The sequence below is a fragment of the Phymastichus coffea genome, unplaced genomic scaffold, assembly GCF_024137745.1.
Source record: "Phymastichus coffea isolate CEN01 unplaced genomic scaffold, Cenicafe_Pcof_1.1 PCOF00121, whole genome shotgun sequence".
NCBI lineage: Eukaryota > Metazoa > Arthropoda > Insecta > Hymenoptera > Eulophidae > Phymastichus > Phymastichus coffea.
This window is the reverse complement of record NW_026706932.1, coordinates 61,021-79,784: the sequence shown is the minus strand read 5'-3', so window position 1 is coordinate 79,784 and position 18,764 is coordinate 61,021. Positions and strand designations below refer to the sequence as shown.

Sequence of the window (18,764 nt, the reverse complement as noted above, 5' to 3'; positions counted from 1 at the left end):
TGCTCAGCCGTGAGATCTTCAATCCCCAGCGAGGCTAAGGCCATTGTCTCTTCAGCTTTCTCCGAAGAGAGAACTACAGGCACACCTTCTTCGCAGCCCTCAAACGTCAGCCTGTTAGATCTAGGGTCTAGCATGGCCGAAAAGGCGCGCTTGAAGTCGACACCTAAAGTACACTCAGTGTCAACTTCGTTTAAAATGAGAGAGTCAATCGAACGCGTTTCCCCACCCAAGGTGAAGGGCAACTCTACGCTACCTACAATGAGTACGTAGTGGCCATCCACTGCCTTTGCTCCTGGGCCCACATACGGTCGCACGCGCTTGTTCAAAGCAGCTGCGATTGAAATGGCGTTGGGGCCGAAGACGGTACGAGAAGCTCCGGTGTCCCAAAGTCCTCGAAAAATATAATCGCTGACTTTAACAGTCAGCCACCACCTGGGGAACTTATCGATTAGGGCGCTTGCAACGGTAACTCCATCGCGGATAGACTGCACGTCAGAAGAGTTAGCTCGGGCTAGCATAGAGTCACTCACCGTGTTGTGCGGCACCTGCGCTACTCCCATTACGCCGCTAACATCAAAGGTCCTGGTGATCAAGGGAGCAGTAAGGTCCTCATCTACTGACTCCCTCGCTCTTTTTTTGAATCCTCATCATTCAGCTGTTTAGTCGAGCATTCTGGGCAAGTGGCTCGGGTGTAACCGGGCCAACTTCAATTCCAGCAGAGAAGATTGCCATCAGGGCCAGACTCCTTATCCTTGTTTTTACTGGATTTAGGAGAAATTACTGTGGCTCGATTGCCACCTGATCGTCCCCAGCTTCTTCTACCACCTCGGCCACGTCCGTTGCCACGAGGCGAGTTCCCATTCGAACGGTGAAAAGTTCCGTTTGGCGCTGCTTTTCCGTTAGAACTTTCGTTCTTCTCGGATGAAGCAGGAAGCTTGGAGATGTCAGCATTTCCTTTGGCTTTCTTCTCCAGGATCTTCGTGATTATATCCTCTAACTCTGACGCCTTCACTGGCTGAGTTTTCTCACTTAGAGAGGATAACGATGGCTTAGCCTTGGTCGCTTTGACTCGCGGCTTGTAGGCCGTTTCAGGGTATAGACTCTGATCGGCTGAGGGCGGTGGCCTCCATTGGCCATCTTCATCATCCTCGGCTTCTTGAGGTTTGGCCAGAAGTACTTGCAAATCTGTGAGATTGTCTCTAAAATGCTTCAATCTTTTTCTCAATCGAGGCAGCAGGTTGTCGATGATGAGGTTAACTTGTTCCTGCATGCTCCATGGAGGATCAACTCTTTTCATGATAGTAAGTAGTGAGACAATGTACTCAACTACAGGCTCGTCAGTACCTTGTGTACGCAGCTGAGCTTCTACCTTCAGACTCCTCTTGTTCCTCTTCGATTTACTGTAAGTCTTAAGGGCCGCTTCCTTAAAGTCGCTAAACGTTTTCCACGAGGGCCTTAAGGCACGATAGCAGAAGAGAGCTGCCTTCTCGAAAAGGGGAGTCATTGAATCTAGTAGCTCGTCATCGGCCACCCTATCTAACCGTCTATTTTCCTCAACGCGTTCCAGAAATTCTTCGATGCTTAGTCCTTCGCCTCCTGAAAATTTTATCTTCCATTCTCTCACAGTTTTTCCTAAGGGTTTGCTGGGAGAGTACCTAGAGGGCGTGGAATTAAGCGTAGTCGCTTGCTGTGGGTTAGCAGTGAAGCTTTGACTACTTATGGGAACGCTAATCGTCGTTTGTTGCGATGGCATTTCTGCTGACGTACTGGGCAGGACCCCCCTCCCCCAGCTCGAGGACACGAGGGTGAATGAGCTTGCGAGGGATACCACGAGGCCGAGCGACGAAGCAATGCGAAAGGACGTTCCCCTCTCCCCGATCGAGCTTGCAGGAAGAGGCATCGCAGGTAAAAACGACGTAGTAATCGGAAATTACGACGGCATTGGCCTTATAGAAAAAACCGTAGAGGGTTGAGTTGTCGAATTAAACAACGGAGCTTGCGGGTTGAGCGATGATTGTATCTGTGAATGTGCAGTGTTGTCAAATTGGCTTGATAAATCATAATAATTTAATTCGAATGTATCTTGGAATTGTACGAGTACATTCTTACTTTACGCAGTAGCCAGCCGTTCTTGCTCTGCGAGATGAGCCGTTGATACAACTATTTTTAGTTGTTCCTGCAAACTTTTATTAACTGCATTTAAATCGATCTTTTCTCTTTCAGCTTTGGCTAGTCTCTCTCGCAATTGTGCAACTTCTGCTATTATTTTATCCTTTTCTCGTTTTTCTGCTGCTACATGTCTGAGGAATTCTTTCTGTGCGGTAGAATAATCCAATTCTGCTTGCCAAGCTCGTCTTAGTTCGGATGCTGCGCCATAAGGCATAAAATGCACTTTAGCGTCTGGCATCGTTACTTTGACCGTGCGCGTTTCTTCAGAAGTAGCGTAGATTCCTGTGGAGTATCTACTCGCATTCGCTGCATTTATTGACGTTGTAATGGTTGTTGTTGTTGCTGTTGACATTATATGTTGTCCTATATTTGGCCGTGGTTCGATTGTTGTGCTGTTGAAATCAAGTCTTCGATGTCTTGTATTCACCAGTTCATATGTACCTTCATTGTCATTATCTCTGTGTTCTTCTTGTATAGGCAGAGTTACAGAATTATCTATGGCTGTGCCATGTGGCGAGCTTGTTGTCAATTGTTCGTTGTCATCTAAGTTCACCTGTTCTGTTGCGTCGAGAGCTTCTTCTGCATTCATTGCGGTTTGTAAATCTCTCTTAATTTCTGCTGGCAGAGTGTCTGATATGAAGAACATACGGCTAAGATTGTCTCGTCTTTCTTGTGTTTCTTCTTCATTCAAATCTTGCGTTGCTATGAAATCTTCCGCTGTATAATCGCCGTTTAACCTACGGAATAGTCGATTCGCACGCTCGTATAACGATCCGTCGGTTCGCAATTCCAATTGTGTCAATGCGCCGTCAACTTGTACACTAGACAAGTTTTTAATCCAAGTTGTTAATTTTCTATCAATATCCTCTTTGAATATTGATAGATCGCTAATTGACCAATTTGTTGCTGTTGTATATCTATTTAGCAATGGGTTAAACGCAACGTTGACGTTTTACAAAAATAAAAAAAAACGATATCAAGACAATCCAACCAAGAAAAAAAAAACAACAATTAAATTATTGTAATATACATGAAATATTTCTGCGTCAAACTGCAGCAATAATTATAATTAGTATATAAAAAAAATTGATGAGATATTTGAAATAAATATCAGGCTTGTGTTGGTATTAGCAACGCAACGTATAAGCCAAAATGTAACGGGTGCGAGAGAGAGAAGAGAAAATAAAAAAAAAGTTTTATTATGTTATTTATGCGTTGCAATTGGACGCAGAGTTGAATTAGCCAACGCCTCGCCAACTAAACTACTCAAAAGAAAATATCGGAATAAATTATAGATTAATTAGTATATATTGAAATCATAAAAAAAATTGTATAAAATTTTAATTATATAAGGCTTAGCCACGCAGTATTTACTGTGATTTCGAATCACGCATATAGCATTCGAAATATACAATTTTCGTATATACGGCCAGCGTGGCAACCTTGAAAATAAATGTGATTTTCCAATTTCAAATATTCGAATAAAATCTATAATTCTCCTTTGCTTAGAATATCGGTGTATCGCTCGACGAGTTTACACTTGTTCGCTAGCGTCGTACATGTGGCTCGCCGCATGGCTCGTGTTTGTCAACAACACGTCGCGAGAGATCGCGCACTCCTTGTCCTTGTAAGAACGCCTATGGAAAAATTTTTCTCGGTGCGATTTTCGCTACGCAGCCAGCACCAGAACGTTTGGGCGCCAAAATGTAACGGGGATTTAGTCCGCTACAATATTTAATAACCGAGAGATGCGTAATAGATGACGAAGCGGGCTCGTGCAATGGCCTTGCGCGACCGACCCGGTAGCACAGACTGCTGATGGACTTGCCGGGTGGCCCGCGGAGAGCGTAGTAGGTCGCGTAGCTGAAATCGCGAAGGTGTAGGAAACGAAAGGAATGATAGAAGGCGCAGAGTGAAAGAGGCGATAGGTATAATAGAAAAATATATATATATTCTACGTGTATTTGTACAGGGCAGTGCAGAGAGAGAAGCAAAGCGGGTAATGCGAAAGAGACGCAAAGAACGAGTAGTACTTACATCGGCTGCCGTTGTCAGTGAGATTAGCCACGAGGCTCGACAGTAAAAGTTCGGCCTACCGAACGCCAATGCACGCCGCAATCAGTAGCACTCTGTCTAGCACTCAATCTACTCGTATCACTCAATCTATCCACGAGGCGACGTAAATTACAAAACGAATGTCGTCGTCAATGGCACAGCCAAGCTATGAATCCCTCACGCCGTCGCACGCGTGTCACCAGTTCGAGATGCGTCAGCTAATTGCCTCCCCTTTGTCAAGCAGCACGTCTTTCGCGGCACCCGGCTCGCCAGTCCTACCAACCTACGCGGTCTCTCTCTCTGCTAGCGTTCTCTCTCTTACCTTAGTTCAGCTGCTGTCGTCCGCTGCGGCTGCTAGTAGTATAATATAAAAGTAGATACGTGAATATGTACATATATTATTGATATATACTTAATGTGGAGAGAGACATAACGAGTTGATGACAAACTCGTTATAACGTTATCGTAAAGAGATGTGGTTTTAATTGTTGGCCTTCTTACCAGCAAATACGAAGGGTTAACTCTTCCAATCTTGGATCTTATTTCATCACGTTGAACATATTTTCTACAAATATGACACACTTCGCTCATCTTGAAATCCATTTGATTACGCCATGAAAGATTCATTTCTATTGCATTCTTATATATTTGATCCATTTCATCTAACAAAATCTGAAATTGTTTGATAATCCATTGTACGGGTGATTGTTCTTCATTCAGTTTTTTTCTATACATCTTAAAGACTGATTTGAAATCATCATAACTACATTTTATATAAAGTCCCACACTAAAGGCTTCATGATCTTGGAAGGATCGTCCATTATTTACTGGTTTCAATAAGTACTCTAAGTCAGCATAGATAATAAACGGAACCATTTCTTTTCGATCATAATGATTAAATTTCAGAACAGGAAAATTAGGTAGATTAACTCTATATTTATTTAATTTTGAACAATCTGTCTCATGAATATTCAATTTTTCTTTATTATTAAAATAGTGGAGACAGCGTTCACATAGATAAATTAGAGCAGTATGTTTCGTTACTTCACTTCTAACAAGAGCAGATAAGTTTTTAATCCATACATAGTGGAATTTTAATTTGAAATTATCATTGTTATTTGATCTATTAGATTTTTCTGTTTCATTCTCATCAATATAATCGCTTTGTAGTAACAAAAGATTTACATGCTTATCTTGTTTTAAAGTTGATATATAATATGGTGAGACTTCGAATTTAAAATCGTATTTTTTCAGTATGTATAGATTTATTGAAATACTATTTAATTTTTCAAATTTAGGAATATTCTTTACTTCAACAGGAAAGTTTATATCATCGAATTTCAATTCATTCGCAAATGGCATATAATTTTGAACTCTTTCGCTATGAAATCTAGCTGGATGAAGACAGGCAAGCACAGCCCATTGAAAACATTCATTATCTGTATTTTGAACATCGATAATTGCTTTTTTATCTGCTATTTGTTTTGGTAGTTGAATATATGAGCCCGGTTTGGAAGAAATAAATTTATTTATATTAACAGTAATACCGATCATAGTTTTTGATGTCCAACCGGAATCTTTTTCTTGAAATTCTTCTAAGCTTTTAAGTATAACATCTTCAATATTTTCTGTAAACCATAATTTAAGATCTGTCGTTCTATAAATAGAAATATTTTCGGTGTTGAAATACTTTACTTGAATGTCCTCTACATTATCTTTTATTACGGTAAATTAAGCTGATATTTCTATATTTATTTTTAGAGCATTATGAATTGAAAGATATTTTGGTATTTGTAATTGTAATAGTTTATTTGCTGCTTTTAAGAATGACTTTATATCTGTATGTTCTTGATTGGCTATGAATGTAGTAATGATACGTTTTTCAAATGGTGAATTTATTTCACGCCAAATAACTCCGTCCCTTTCAATTTGGTTTGGAATGGCTCGTAATAAATTAACATTTCCTCCGACTTTTATGGAATTATTTAAATTAATTTCGATTGAATTCAAATCAATAGCGCATGTTTAACATCTCTGTCGTATTGTTCTACTTAAGTTAGGCTGTAACATATATTCTTCAAGGGAATTCAAAGCGGTAATTATTATATTTTTCCATCTAATAAAATCATCCTTATTAGCGTCTGAGTTGTAATAGGCTTTCCATAAATCGTGTACTCTATTTTCAAAATAAGAAATAGAAGCTATTGTAATGAAAATGCGCGTAGGATAACTAGTAATACTACTACTACTACTACTACTACTACTTCTGCTTGTCACTGCTAAGAAAGCTAGTGAAGCGGGCTGTCTCGAAAGACTGCGCTCTTTTCCAATCTAGCACGGCTTTTAAGCACTATGGTGGCGCTGAAAGCAGCGGTTTCGGCGCTGTAGGTTGAAGAGGGGGTAGTCATACGAAAGGTGGGAGGTATGTGGATGGGTGGTGGCTGCGCCTAGCAAGCTAGAGACGCTACCTCCTTTCCGAGGGCCCACACTCAGCTAGCGTAAGCTTACTAAGCGCCCTACTATCGAAGGAGTTCGAGAGAGAGAGAGAGAAAGAACGGCATCCACACTATACGACGTACGCGTCTAGCAAGCTAGAGACGCTACCCCCTCTCCGAAGGCCCACACTCAGCCAGTATAAGCTTACTAAGGAGAGCGAGAGAGAGAGAGAGAGAGAGAACAGCATCCACACTATACGGCGTACGCGCCTAGTAAGCTAGAGACGCTAACCCCTCTCCTAGAACTCACACTCAGTCAGCATAAGCTTACTAAGCGCCCTACTATCGAAGAAAAGCGCGCGCGCGAGAGAGAGAGAGAGAGAGAGAGAGAGAGAGAGAGAGAGAGAACAGCATCCGCACACGAGAGAGAGGGATAGAGAAAAAGAAAGAGAGAGAGAGACCATCATATAGTTTACCAAACACCCTACCGACTTCTACAGCATCCTTAACAATCTTTGTAGGTGGGTGGGTGGGTGGGTGGGGGAGGGCACTCTGTCGAAGGGCCCACTGGCACGCGGGAGGTGTCAAACGAAAAACAAATGCCTTTTAGACACTCAGCATGGGGTCTGACCATAAATTAAAACGTGTCACTACCGTGACACCTTCATCGTGCGGCTCCTTCGTGTCCCAGAACATACACATATCCCTTATACATTGGCATCCTTTGTCGGCTCCTTTGTGTCCCAGAACATACATTGCTTATCTACTTGCTAATGTAAAAAGTGTCCGCGAGCAGCGCTGATGCAGTTAGTAAAAGTGAAAACCAGTTGGCAGTGAAAATAAGCATGGCGGCGAGCAAGCGGGAGCAGCCGACAACGTTATTTTAACAATTATTATTAATTATTGGACGTACTTTCGAGCCGGTGTAAAGAAAAATAGTATACGATACACTGCTGGAAATATCGGATGTCCCAGCTGGTGAGAAATATGGCCTCGGCTTCGCCTCAGTCTTATCTTTTATCGATTCGGAAACCCAACTTTCCAGCCTAGTATCGTTATATACTATTCTTACTTTGTTTCGTGCTTCCACGCTCGTTTTCAGCTGAGCAAAGAGTATGCACAATAGTACTGAGCATACAAGCAGGATAATTCCGATATTCTTGACAAATATCAGGAATGTTAAATAACAATTTAGTTAACCTACCGTTACAACTTACTAAATTTTGCATTTTCATTTTAAAAATCAATGTGATAAACTGTTGTAAAATAGATAAATAGTTTCATTTGTTGTCAGTACTGATTAAATAGCAAATCAAAACCCTAGTTAGTAATATAAATAATCATTTTTCTTTAAAGAATCTAACTTTCAATGACGAAAGTTTTAAAACGTCGTCTGCTTAGTTGTCTTCCCAAATAAACTTGCGTTCCAAATAAAGTTGTAAGAAAATTTCATTAACCAATTCGATAATTTTTAAATAAATAAATAATTTATATTACCGCATTCTCACACTCATCACTACAACCACATAAAGGTAAATACGTGACATTAATCTTTTTACAGTGACATGCTTTAGTTTTATAAGTCTTCGAACATTTACACTGAAAAAAAATTTTTAAATACTACATTCCGTATAGAATTTAAGGAATTTTTCCATGTATATGTACTGTTTCATGTATTTTTTACAAATGCGAACCTATATAATCAAGTCGATAGTACGAGCGCTCCGCTAGGTGCGCGGCTCTCGCTGCTTAGACAGCGTCTATTTAACAATTCCAAATAGAGCTGTAAAATGATACAAGCTCCAAACGTTCGTCAGGATTTTATAAAAGAATGTTACAAGATTTATTCATAACTTTGTCAAGTTCAAAAATTTTATTTTTTGATATTGTTTTTCTGTCTCAAAAATGGTCGTTTTAGCGTTTTTTCGAACATTAAATAATTTGTAACTTGAGAATGGTCAACTTAACAAAAAATTTAACTTAATAAAGAATTTAAGCCAAAAAAATATTTTCACATGAAAAAACTCAGTTTTATAATTGTTACAAAAAATTAGTTTAAAGATTTTTGCACGAGGATTTTTTTCTGGAAAACTTTTGATTCTTATTCACGGATATATCCAGAAGGTGTTTGTAAAAAAATCGAATGGGAATTGTTTTCCAGTCAATGTGAGGTTTTGTTTTATCGACAATGAGATTAACAATATACTAATTGAATATTGTATTTTAGTGTATTTAATAATTTGTAGATAATTTTCTGATTTTGTGCTTAACAGCATTTGATAACATTTTTTAATTCTTTCTATTTCAGTTTGCACTCACTGTTCATATTATAACAATTAAAGTTCAAAACATCATAACTTAATTAAATAATAATAAAACAGAAAAAAAGAATAATAATTAATTCACGTAGCCAATTTTCATGCGTGATCTATAAATTTCATTTACATTTTCATATTATCTAGGAAAAAAAAGTATATAAGAATCTATCAAATAATAAAAATATTAAGCCTATAAGTGAAAAAATATTTACTTGTAGATCACACCAATATTTTTCGCAAAGACAATAACCAAACGTCATATTCTCATAAATTTTCCTCAATAGTATATAAAATATTTATTCACAAAGTGTACTCATTGTCAGCTTGTTCACAAATGGTATAGATCTAAAAAAAATAAAAATTGAAGTATATTGTTCCACTTACACAATAATAAATAACATGAGAATTTATTATAAAACACACTTAAGCGTATTTATTAATCACAATACACTAAACAGGTTAAGCATGATTTCTCATATGGATCCCCAGAATTGATTAATTTATAAAACAGCAGTTGAAGTGAATAATCAAATTATCTATGATTGCTTTTGTTCTTAATACGTTAGATATATATATTATATATATATATCATATTATATATTATATTATATATTCGATATATATATATATTATATATATATTATACATATTATAGGGTAACTCATAACAATACTTTGATAAAAATAAAGAAAAACTATGTTAAAATAAAAAAATAATACGTTTTTCAAATAGAAATATACAGGGTGAGTCATTTTAATTTCCCCAGTCTAATAACTTTTGAAACAAGCAAATTACGCAAAAATGTTTCAGACCAAAGTTGTAGGGGTTCAAGAGGGACGTCTAGGGGTGACTTTGAAATTGACCTTGAGCTTGACCTTGACGGCTTTCTCAAGGTCAAGTCTATTTTTTTATTGGGAACCCCTATTTCTGATCTCAGGATCAGAAAGAGCGGGAAATTTTACGTTCAAGTATCTATTTAGTTTTTTTTCATAAGAACATAAACAATATTTCAGTTTTTACTTAAGAAATTGAAGCCGCTTTCAAACATCAAAAGGTTTAACGAGCATCGAAGACCTTTGTCGTACTTCTATTCTCAATGTGAAGCAAAGGTCAAATTCTTGAAAATTCTCTTATTTTTGTTACATTTCGAGGCGAAGCTTTTATCGCATATGACCGTTGTTAAATAAACTTCCAAAGAATAAGGGACTGGCCATGTACTAACGATGCTGATGTTTAAGATCATAAACTTCCTATCTTTAGCACTACCCAGGAACAACGACGTGGACGTAATAGGATTATGTTCCCTCTGGGGTGCTTTATTAACGTGAGTCCCCTTTCCTCTCACGATTCGGGGTGCTTTATTAACGTGAATCCCCTTGCCTCTCACGATTTGGGGTGCTTTATTAATGTGAGTCCCCTTGCCTCTCACAATTCGTGATGAAACTAGAATAAACTTATTTCCTATCGGTTTTGCTCGAAATTATTACCATTTACGTCGATGCATTGCCTGAGCCTCTGTTCGAAGCTTTCAATAGTGCGCAGTAAGATATCTCTAGAGATTTGTCTACATGCAACTCTAATCCTTTCTATCATATTCTCCCTTGTTGTGGGCGCTTCGACGAACACAGTATTTTTTAAGTATCCCCAAAGGAAGAAATCTGGGGAAGGTAAGTCCGGTGATCGTGCAGGCCAAGCAACTGGACCACCTCTTCCAATCCACCTTTGTTGGAAATTTCTATTTAAAAACTCTCGTACAATTAAAGCGAAATGCGGTCCTGCACCATCCAGTTGTATCCACATTCGACGTCTAGTCTCAAGATCTACGTCTTCAAGTAAAAGTGGGAGATGATCCCTTAAAAGTTCTAAAATAGCATTGCCGTTGACGTTTTCTTCAAAAAAGAATGGCCCGATGAGATGACCATTAACTATTCCACACCATACATTTACACTCCAACGATGTTGATTATCGACTGGTCTGTACCAGTGAGGATTCTGATCAGACCAATAATGACTGTTGTGACGATTCAATTGGCCAGTACTATAAAACGTAGCTTCATCAGAAAAAAGGACATAATTAAAAAAATTCGGATCCTGCAAAATCATCTGTAGAGCCCACCGACAGAAATTTACTCTGTTTCTCATATCATTAGCGTTTAATGCTTGCGTTAAGGTAATATGATACGGATGATATCTATTACTTCTTAAAATTTTAATAACGGTTCTCTGAGGTATTCCTGTTTCTCTCTCTATTTGTCGGCTGCTGATATGAGGATTTAGGTGAACCAATCCTAAGACAACCAAAACCCTAGCATCTCTATCATCATACTCATGTCTTGGTCGACTTCTTCGTAGATGCCCTTGTCGAGCTCTTTCTTCAAGACGATGAATGGTACGGTGATCAGGATGGCGCCTTTGTGGGTATCGAATTCGATACAACCTTGACGCTTCACGGTAATTACCTCTACATTCTCCTAAAATCCAAATCATATCAACTATCTCTGTTGGGGTAAAATCAGCCATATTTAAAAGATTTTTTCAAAAAACCTCAATACAAATCAACAAAGGCAAAGATCATAGAAAGATGATACAAATTAAATATTACTGAAAACAGAGGCAATATTGTCCAAATTAGATTTCATATGATCGATGGCAATAAGAAAGGTCTCTTATTCAAATATGAAGAAATAATGATAGTGATACAATGAACACAAGCATGGTTAAAACAAAAGTAATATTTAAAGCTTTTTCAAAATTGAAATCACGACTGAACGTATTGTGATTACTTTCTAAACGACTTCCAAATGTAATAGATTCTTCATTGAACATGAAATTTATCCTTATGTATTTAACTTTTACTCTTATTTCTTTGCAGAACATCAGATTGATACTGAAATAGTTTCATTAATTTAATAGACTTGTAATAGCAAATTATTAGCAACAACTTCCAATATTTGAAATTTATTAATAATAATCATACAGTCCGGTGAAAAATAAAAAAGGATAGGGAACGAAAACAAGAATAGTCCCGTAAAATTTAAAAAAATTAAATTTAAAAAATTTTTAAATTTAAAAAATTTAAATCTTGTAAAATTTCCTGCTCTTTCCGATTCCGAGGTCAGAAATAAGGGTTCCCAATAAAAAAATAGACTTGACCTTGAGAAAGCCGTCAAGGTCAAGCTCAAGGTCAATTTCAAAGTCACCCCTAGACGTCCCCCTTGAACTCCTACAACTTTTTTCTGAGTCATTTTTTCGTATTTTGCTTACATTGTTCGATTCTTGTTCCAGGATAGTTTTGACCTTAGCATGACCTTAAGGGTTTATTTTGACCCATGTTAAAAGATGTTATCTGGATGTAAAATTTCCCGCTCTTTCCGATTCCGAGGTCAGAAATAGGGGTTCCCAATAAAAAAATAGACTTGACCTTGAGAAAGCCGTCAAGGTCAAGCTCAAGGTCAATTTCAAAGTCACCCCTAGACGTCCCTCTTGAACCCCTACAACTTTGGTCTGAAACATTTTTGCGTAATTTGCTTGTTTCAAAAGTTATTAGACTGGGGAAATTAAAATGACTCACCCTGTATAAGAACCACTTTGTGTGTATAATATTGATAGGAGAGTCGTTTTAAAGCATAATATTAGGAGCTAGACATAACTGAATTCATCACGACTCATTTTAAAGCTGCTTTTATAAGCTTTTAAATAGTTATAACTTTTTTTGGTCATTAAATCTGCTTCTTTTTCACTTTTTGACCTGTCTTTTAAGACTTTCAGATATATGAATAAAAATGTATTACAATCTAACAAGGATATTCAGATGCAAATGTTGAATATAATGGATGTGCAACTGTTTTTCAGGTGGCAGCCTGGGTCGAGCAAAAATGACGCTGAATCTTAGTGGCAGTGAACATAATGGACTTGATCTAGGTACAATAAGCGAGGTTCCGTCAGAACAATTACAAAAGCCTGCAGCCCTCTATCTAGGACTATCACTTGAATTGTCTACTTCACGAGGATTGGCCGATCTTATTGACGTGGATCTACCGCTTGAAAGACAAGGGTACTCAATTCACTATCACTATACGCGAATAGTGCATCTACTGATTCGAGGATTTATCATATAATTAATCATATAATAAATCATTTTAAGAATCATATGATCTATAATATACTATAAGAAAAGATTTGACACTTAAAACAGCGTATCATATGGTAAATTATATGAATAATCGTATGCAGCACTGTATGATGACCTACGTAAAAATTATGTAATATATCACGTGACGTTACATAATGAATTATGTGATGTATCGTGTGATATATTATATTTTCAATTTTCATCCTGTTAACTTTTTGTTAAACATTTTATATTCACATGTTCGAAATCTTTTCACACTAATAATGTCTCTTAATAATTCTTTATCACACAGCTGGTACCACGGCTCTATCACAAGGATTGAAGCAGAAGCTATATTGCGGTTACTAAGAGAAGGAAGTTACTTAGTGAGGAATAGCGAATCTACCAAACAAGATTATTCACTATCTTTAAAGTAATACATTCAAATCTCTTTCTCTATTCTTTTTGGCTATAACTAAATTACTTTTGTCACGCATGCACAATTTTCGCAATGTATCACCCAAACTGGCGACTAGAGAGGCAAAAATATACTTGACTCCTATTTACTCTAAATATAACGGATAATCACACGTATACACACGCACACACACACACACACACACACACACCGTGTATAGGCGTAGCCCTAATCAAAAGAAGATGCCTTGGTGTCCGGTCGCCTTCGACCGTGAGTCCGCTGGAGCGCTACCGCAGCCTTACGCCGAGGCGTCTTCTTTTGATTAGGGCTACGCTTTCTGATATGTCGGGCCCTTGAATTTTTTGATTGATTTCGATAGCAAAAATCCTCAGGAATACGTAGGAGCAAGAATTTTTCAAAAAAAAAAATATACTTTTTGAGATATTAGCAATTGTTTAAACAAAAAGTTAATAACTTTCGAAAAAAAATTTTTATTGTTTATTGTTGTAATTATTTCGAAATTTTAAGGCATTATAAGTATTTTGAAAAAAATCCGACTTCGATATCTTTATTAGTTTTTAAAATATAGCCGTTTGAAAATTTTTTATCATTTTTCTTTAATTGTTAATAACTTTTGATATAATTAATGTATCGTCTCCAAAATTTGGGAAAAATCTCAGTTTTATGTGTACAACAATTGTGCCAAATGAAAAAAAAATCCGTAACCTAAGGGTTACAAGTCAATCGAAATAGCCAAGAATTACCCATATGTGTATTATTGCGAAGCAGAATCCCTCGATCGCCGAGAATTGTGTGTTCCAATGGGCTGGTGTAGACTGTCCGCACTCTTATACGGGACGTTGCGAATGCATAAATAAAATTCTATGCTGACAATTCTATTGCGGAAATTAAATGGTGAAATACAAGAAAAAAATGCATTATTTTTTGCATTACACAGGCACACAAAAAATAAAAAGTGGTCTGTATCAAAAACAACACACATATATTCCCATGTATTTTGCCACGCTGAATCCGAATCCGCAGTCAGTTTGACCCCAGCACGTCAGGATCAAGGTCATTTGAAGGTCAAACTCGAATAAAAGTAGTATAAAAAAATGTAACTAGTATTTCTATGGTTTCGAGGGTCGCTGAACATAAATCCGACATCCCCTTGACCCAAGCACGCCAGGTTCAAGGTCATTTCAAGGTCAAACATAGACATTGCACGAAAAGTTGAATTCTGACTACAGATTTTGAAAGTACGGAAAAAATTACGTTCAGAGACAATTTTTTCAATTTTTTTTATCGTGAATCTAGCGGTCATTACGAGGTCATTGTATTTTGATCCCATGAAAATCAGTATGACCATTTTGAAAAAAAGAAGTACGTCTTCAATGAATAAAAAAACTCTTTCCATACGTTTTGACGGTTGCTGAATCCAAATCCGTGATCTCCGTGACCCAAGCACATCAGGTTCAAGGTCATCTGGAGGTCAAACTCAAGAAAACGTAGTTTAAAAAAATGTAACTACTATTTCTATGGTTTTGAGGGTCGCTGACTCCAAATCCAAAATTAGAATTGCTCCAACTACTCGAGTTTGGTTTGCAAAGTGATAGAATTTATACTTCTCTTCTCTTGTAACGGACCTTTTTATCTTCAAAAGATCTATGCAGTGGTTTTCTTTTTCTTTTTTCCGTTTCTGACTCGTTTTCCCTTTTAAGCATCCAGCAAAAATCTGCCATCATATTTACATCCCATCTTCCTTGATACCGGCGTTCCATCTCTTTGATATCTTGATGAAACCGTTCACCCTGTTCTTCGCTATAGTCTCCGAGATTTTCTGGGAAGTAATCAAGATGAGAATGTAGAAAGTGCAATTTTAAATTCATTAAGCATGCTAATTCTTTGTAGCTATTTAATAAATTTTCCACCAAAGTTTCGTAATCTTCACTTCTCTGATTCCCGAAGAAGTTTTCTGCTACTTTCTTGAAACTTGACCATGCAGCCAATTCTACAGGGGTCATCTTTGTGATAAAGTCGTTATCTCTGAATAAAGTGCGGATTTGGGGACCATCAAAAACACCTTCTTTTAGTTTGGCATCACTTATGCCTGGAAATTTCTGTCCTAAGTATTCAAAACATTTTCCATCCTTGTTCAGAGCTTTGACGAATTGCTTCATAAGACCAAGTTTGATATGAAGGGGTGGGAGCAAAATTTTTGAAGGATCTATTAAAGGATCCCGGAGAACGTTTTGTACGCCTGGATTGAAATCAGTTCTTTTTAGCCACTCTTTCTGTACAAAGTGATGCTTTCTATCTCTACTATCCCACAGACACAAGAAACAGGGATATTTTGTAAAACCTGACTGCTGACCCAGAATCAGAGTTGAAATTTTAAGGTCACCGCACACTTTCCATTTGTGATCCGAGTAATTGATTTTTTCTAATACAACTTCCAAATTCTGGTATGTTTCCTTCAACTTCGTTGAATGAGCTATCGGAATAGGCGCAAAAGAGTTTCCATTGTTCAAAAGTACAGCTTTGAGGCTTCGTTTAGAAGAGTCAATAAATAACCTCCACTCTTCATCTTTATAAATATTAGGTTTCAATTCATTCATTAATCCTCTCACATCTGTACAGAATGTCATCGAGTTGTCTGAATCTTTGGCAAAGAACATACGAAACTTCTCTTCTCTATTCCGATAAACATAAGCCTTGGTCCCCTTGGACAACAAATTCTTCTTTTTCAATACTGCGGCCAGATACTCGGCTCCATCTTTGGGTAATCCCAAATCTTACGAGATCATTCAACTCTTTTTGATTGAAAGTTTCGGGGGTATTATTCGAGACAACGCTTGGTAAATATTCATCTTCTTTGCTATCACTTTGACTGTCACTTTCCTCATCTGAGGATTCAACAACTTCCATTTCCTTTGGTGCAAGTGATGTATCAACTTCCATAGGTTCTTGGTCAGTAGCTTCCTCTTCTAACGGTATTGACTTTTTTACTGATGCTACTTCAGCGTACACGATTTTATTTTTTGTAGTTGCGTTAAAGCCAAAAGTCTTGGTCATACAGAAATAGCAATCGTCTCGACATAAAGGTTCAGACCATATCATAGGCTGTGAAAATTTGAGCTGACTACGAGTCCGACATTTCTCCCATCGTGATAATATTGTTCTGCAACAATTGCAAATCATATGAGGTACCCAGACTGTATTTTGGCTGACAACCTTTAAATTAAAACATTCTTCGTAAATAGTTATAAACCTATCTGATAACAGCCTTCGATATTTTGGCACTTCAAATTTTCCACAAACATAACAGAAATCATCTGTTTTTCCATCACACCTATGAAAAGTAGATTCTATTCTACTAGACTTGCGGTCACTTGATGACGACGCTTGCGGGCCCGCTTGCTCACCCTGACCAACCGCCGATACTGAGCATCCGAAACCCTGCATCGTACCTTCTCGTGTGCCGGCCATGACGGCATCGTGCTTTCACCCCAGAGCTTTGCCGGAAAACAAAAAAAGGAAAAAAGCCGTTTCCCGCCGTCACCGCGTGGAGGTACTCTGGGTTCCGGCACACAAAAAACGTAGGTGTGATATAAAATCTTACGCTTTCAGGCTATAGCGAATAACAGGGTGAACGGTTTCATCAAGATATCAAAGAGATGGAACGCCGGTATCAAGGAAGATGGGATGTAAATATGATGGCAGATTTTTGCTGGATGCTTAAAAGGGAAAACGAGTCAGAAACGGAAAAAAGAAAAAGAAAACCGCTGCATAGATCTTTTGAAGATAAAAGGGTCCGTTACAAGAGAAGAGAAGTATAAATTCTATCACTTTGCACACCAAACTCGAGTAGTCGGAGCAATTCTAATTTTGGATTTGGAGTCAGCGACCCTCAAAACCATAGAAATACTAGTTACATTTTTTTAAACTACGTTTTCTTGAGTTTGACCTCCAGATGACCTTGAACCTGATGTGTTTGGGTCACGGAGATCACGGATTTGGATTCAGCAACCGTCAAAACGTATGGAAAGAGTTTTTTTATTCATTGAAGACGTACTTCTGTTTTTTCAAAATGGTCATACTGATTTTCATGGGATCAAAATACAATGACCTCGAAATGACCGCTGGATTCACGATAAAAAAAATTGAAAAAATTGTCTCTGAACGTAATTTTTTCCGTACTTTCAAAATCTGTAGTCAGAATTCAACTTTTCGTGCAATATCTATGTTTGACCTTGAAATGACCTTGAACCTGGCGTGCTTGGGTCAAGGGGATGACGGATTTATATTCAGCGACCCTCGAAACCATAGAAATACTAGTTACATTTTTTTATACTACTTTTATTCGAGTTTGACCTTCAAATGACCTTGATCCTGACGTGCTGGGGTCAAACTGACTGCGGATTCGGATTCAGCGTGGCAAAATACATGGGAATATATGTGTGTTGTTTTTGATACAGACCACTTTTTATTTTTTGTGTGCCTGTGTAATTGAAAGAATTCCTCGAAACAAACTTGTACTAGATAAACTTAATCTAGAACATAATAGCGATAATATAATAAGTATGATCCCTTAAGAACTAACTTTCCATCCTTTGCAGAAATTCCGAAGTCTGAAACATTGAAAATAAATCATAAGCCTGCACCAATAATCAAGCAAAAAAATTTATTGCATAAGGATCAAATACTAAAAACGGTAGCGGACAAACTTCTAAATAATATCATAGTACCGACAGATAAATTAGTTGAAACTAAAAACAATAGTCGTTAACTGTACAAAAAAAGAGGATATTAATATTGTTGAACATCATTTGAATATTGAATTTGGTAAGGATTATAATATACTACAGAATAATTTAACGGAACCAAGACTGAAAATTTTAAATGTTAATAACCAAATAACTAGTGTACTTCTGTAAGATGTATATAATTACTTTAATCTAATGTATTATAATACATTATAATTACTTCAATCTAATGTATTTCTAATGGCAAAATAAATACAAAGATTTTTTGTAATTGTGTGCTTCGAGTTTATAAAGTGTTTATTGTTAAATATAATATTCAAAGAGTTTATAATTAATATTAAAAATACTCACCGCTATTTTTTATAACGTCCGCCGTAAACCACTTTTTCTGAAATTTAACTTTAAATCCCTCTCTCATACGCTTCACATTCGTCGAACGCACCACACTAAACTCCCTCACAACACCTTTCCACAAAACCAAACAGTACTTCT

At 37.2% G+C, this 18,764-nt stretch overlaps 1 protein-coding gene across 2 annotated transcripts in view; it reads left to right on the top strand.

The window, feature by feature from the left end:
* The window catches only part of LOC131671233 (uncharacterized), a 623,217-nt gene extending 604,809 nt beyond the window's left edge, over window positions 1–18,408 (top strand). For both annotated transcript variants that reach the window (XM_058947500.1, XM_058947499.1), the window contains 3 exons: window positions 12,830–13,031; window positions 13,402–13,521; window positions 18,126–18,408. In XM_058947500.1, the coding sequence (XP_058803483.1) occupies window positions 12,830–13,031; window positions 13,402–13,521; window positions 18,126–18,141 (338 nt within the window). In that variant the 3' untranslated portion in view covers window positions 18,142–18,408. The remainder of the gene's footprint in view (window positions 1–12,829; window positions 13,032–13,401; window positions 13,522–18,125) is intronic.
* The last annotated feature ends 356 nt before the right edge of the window (window positions 18,409–18,764 follow it).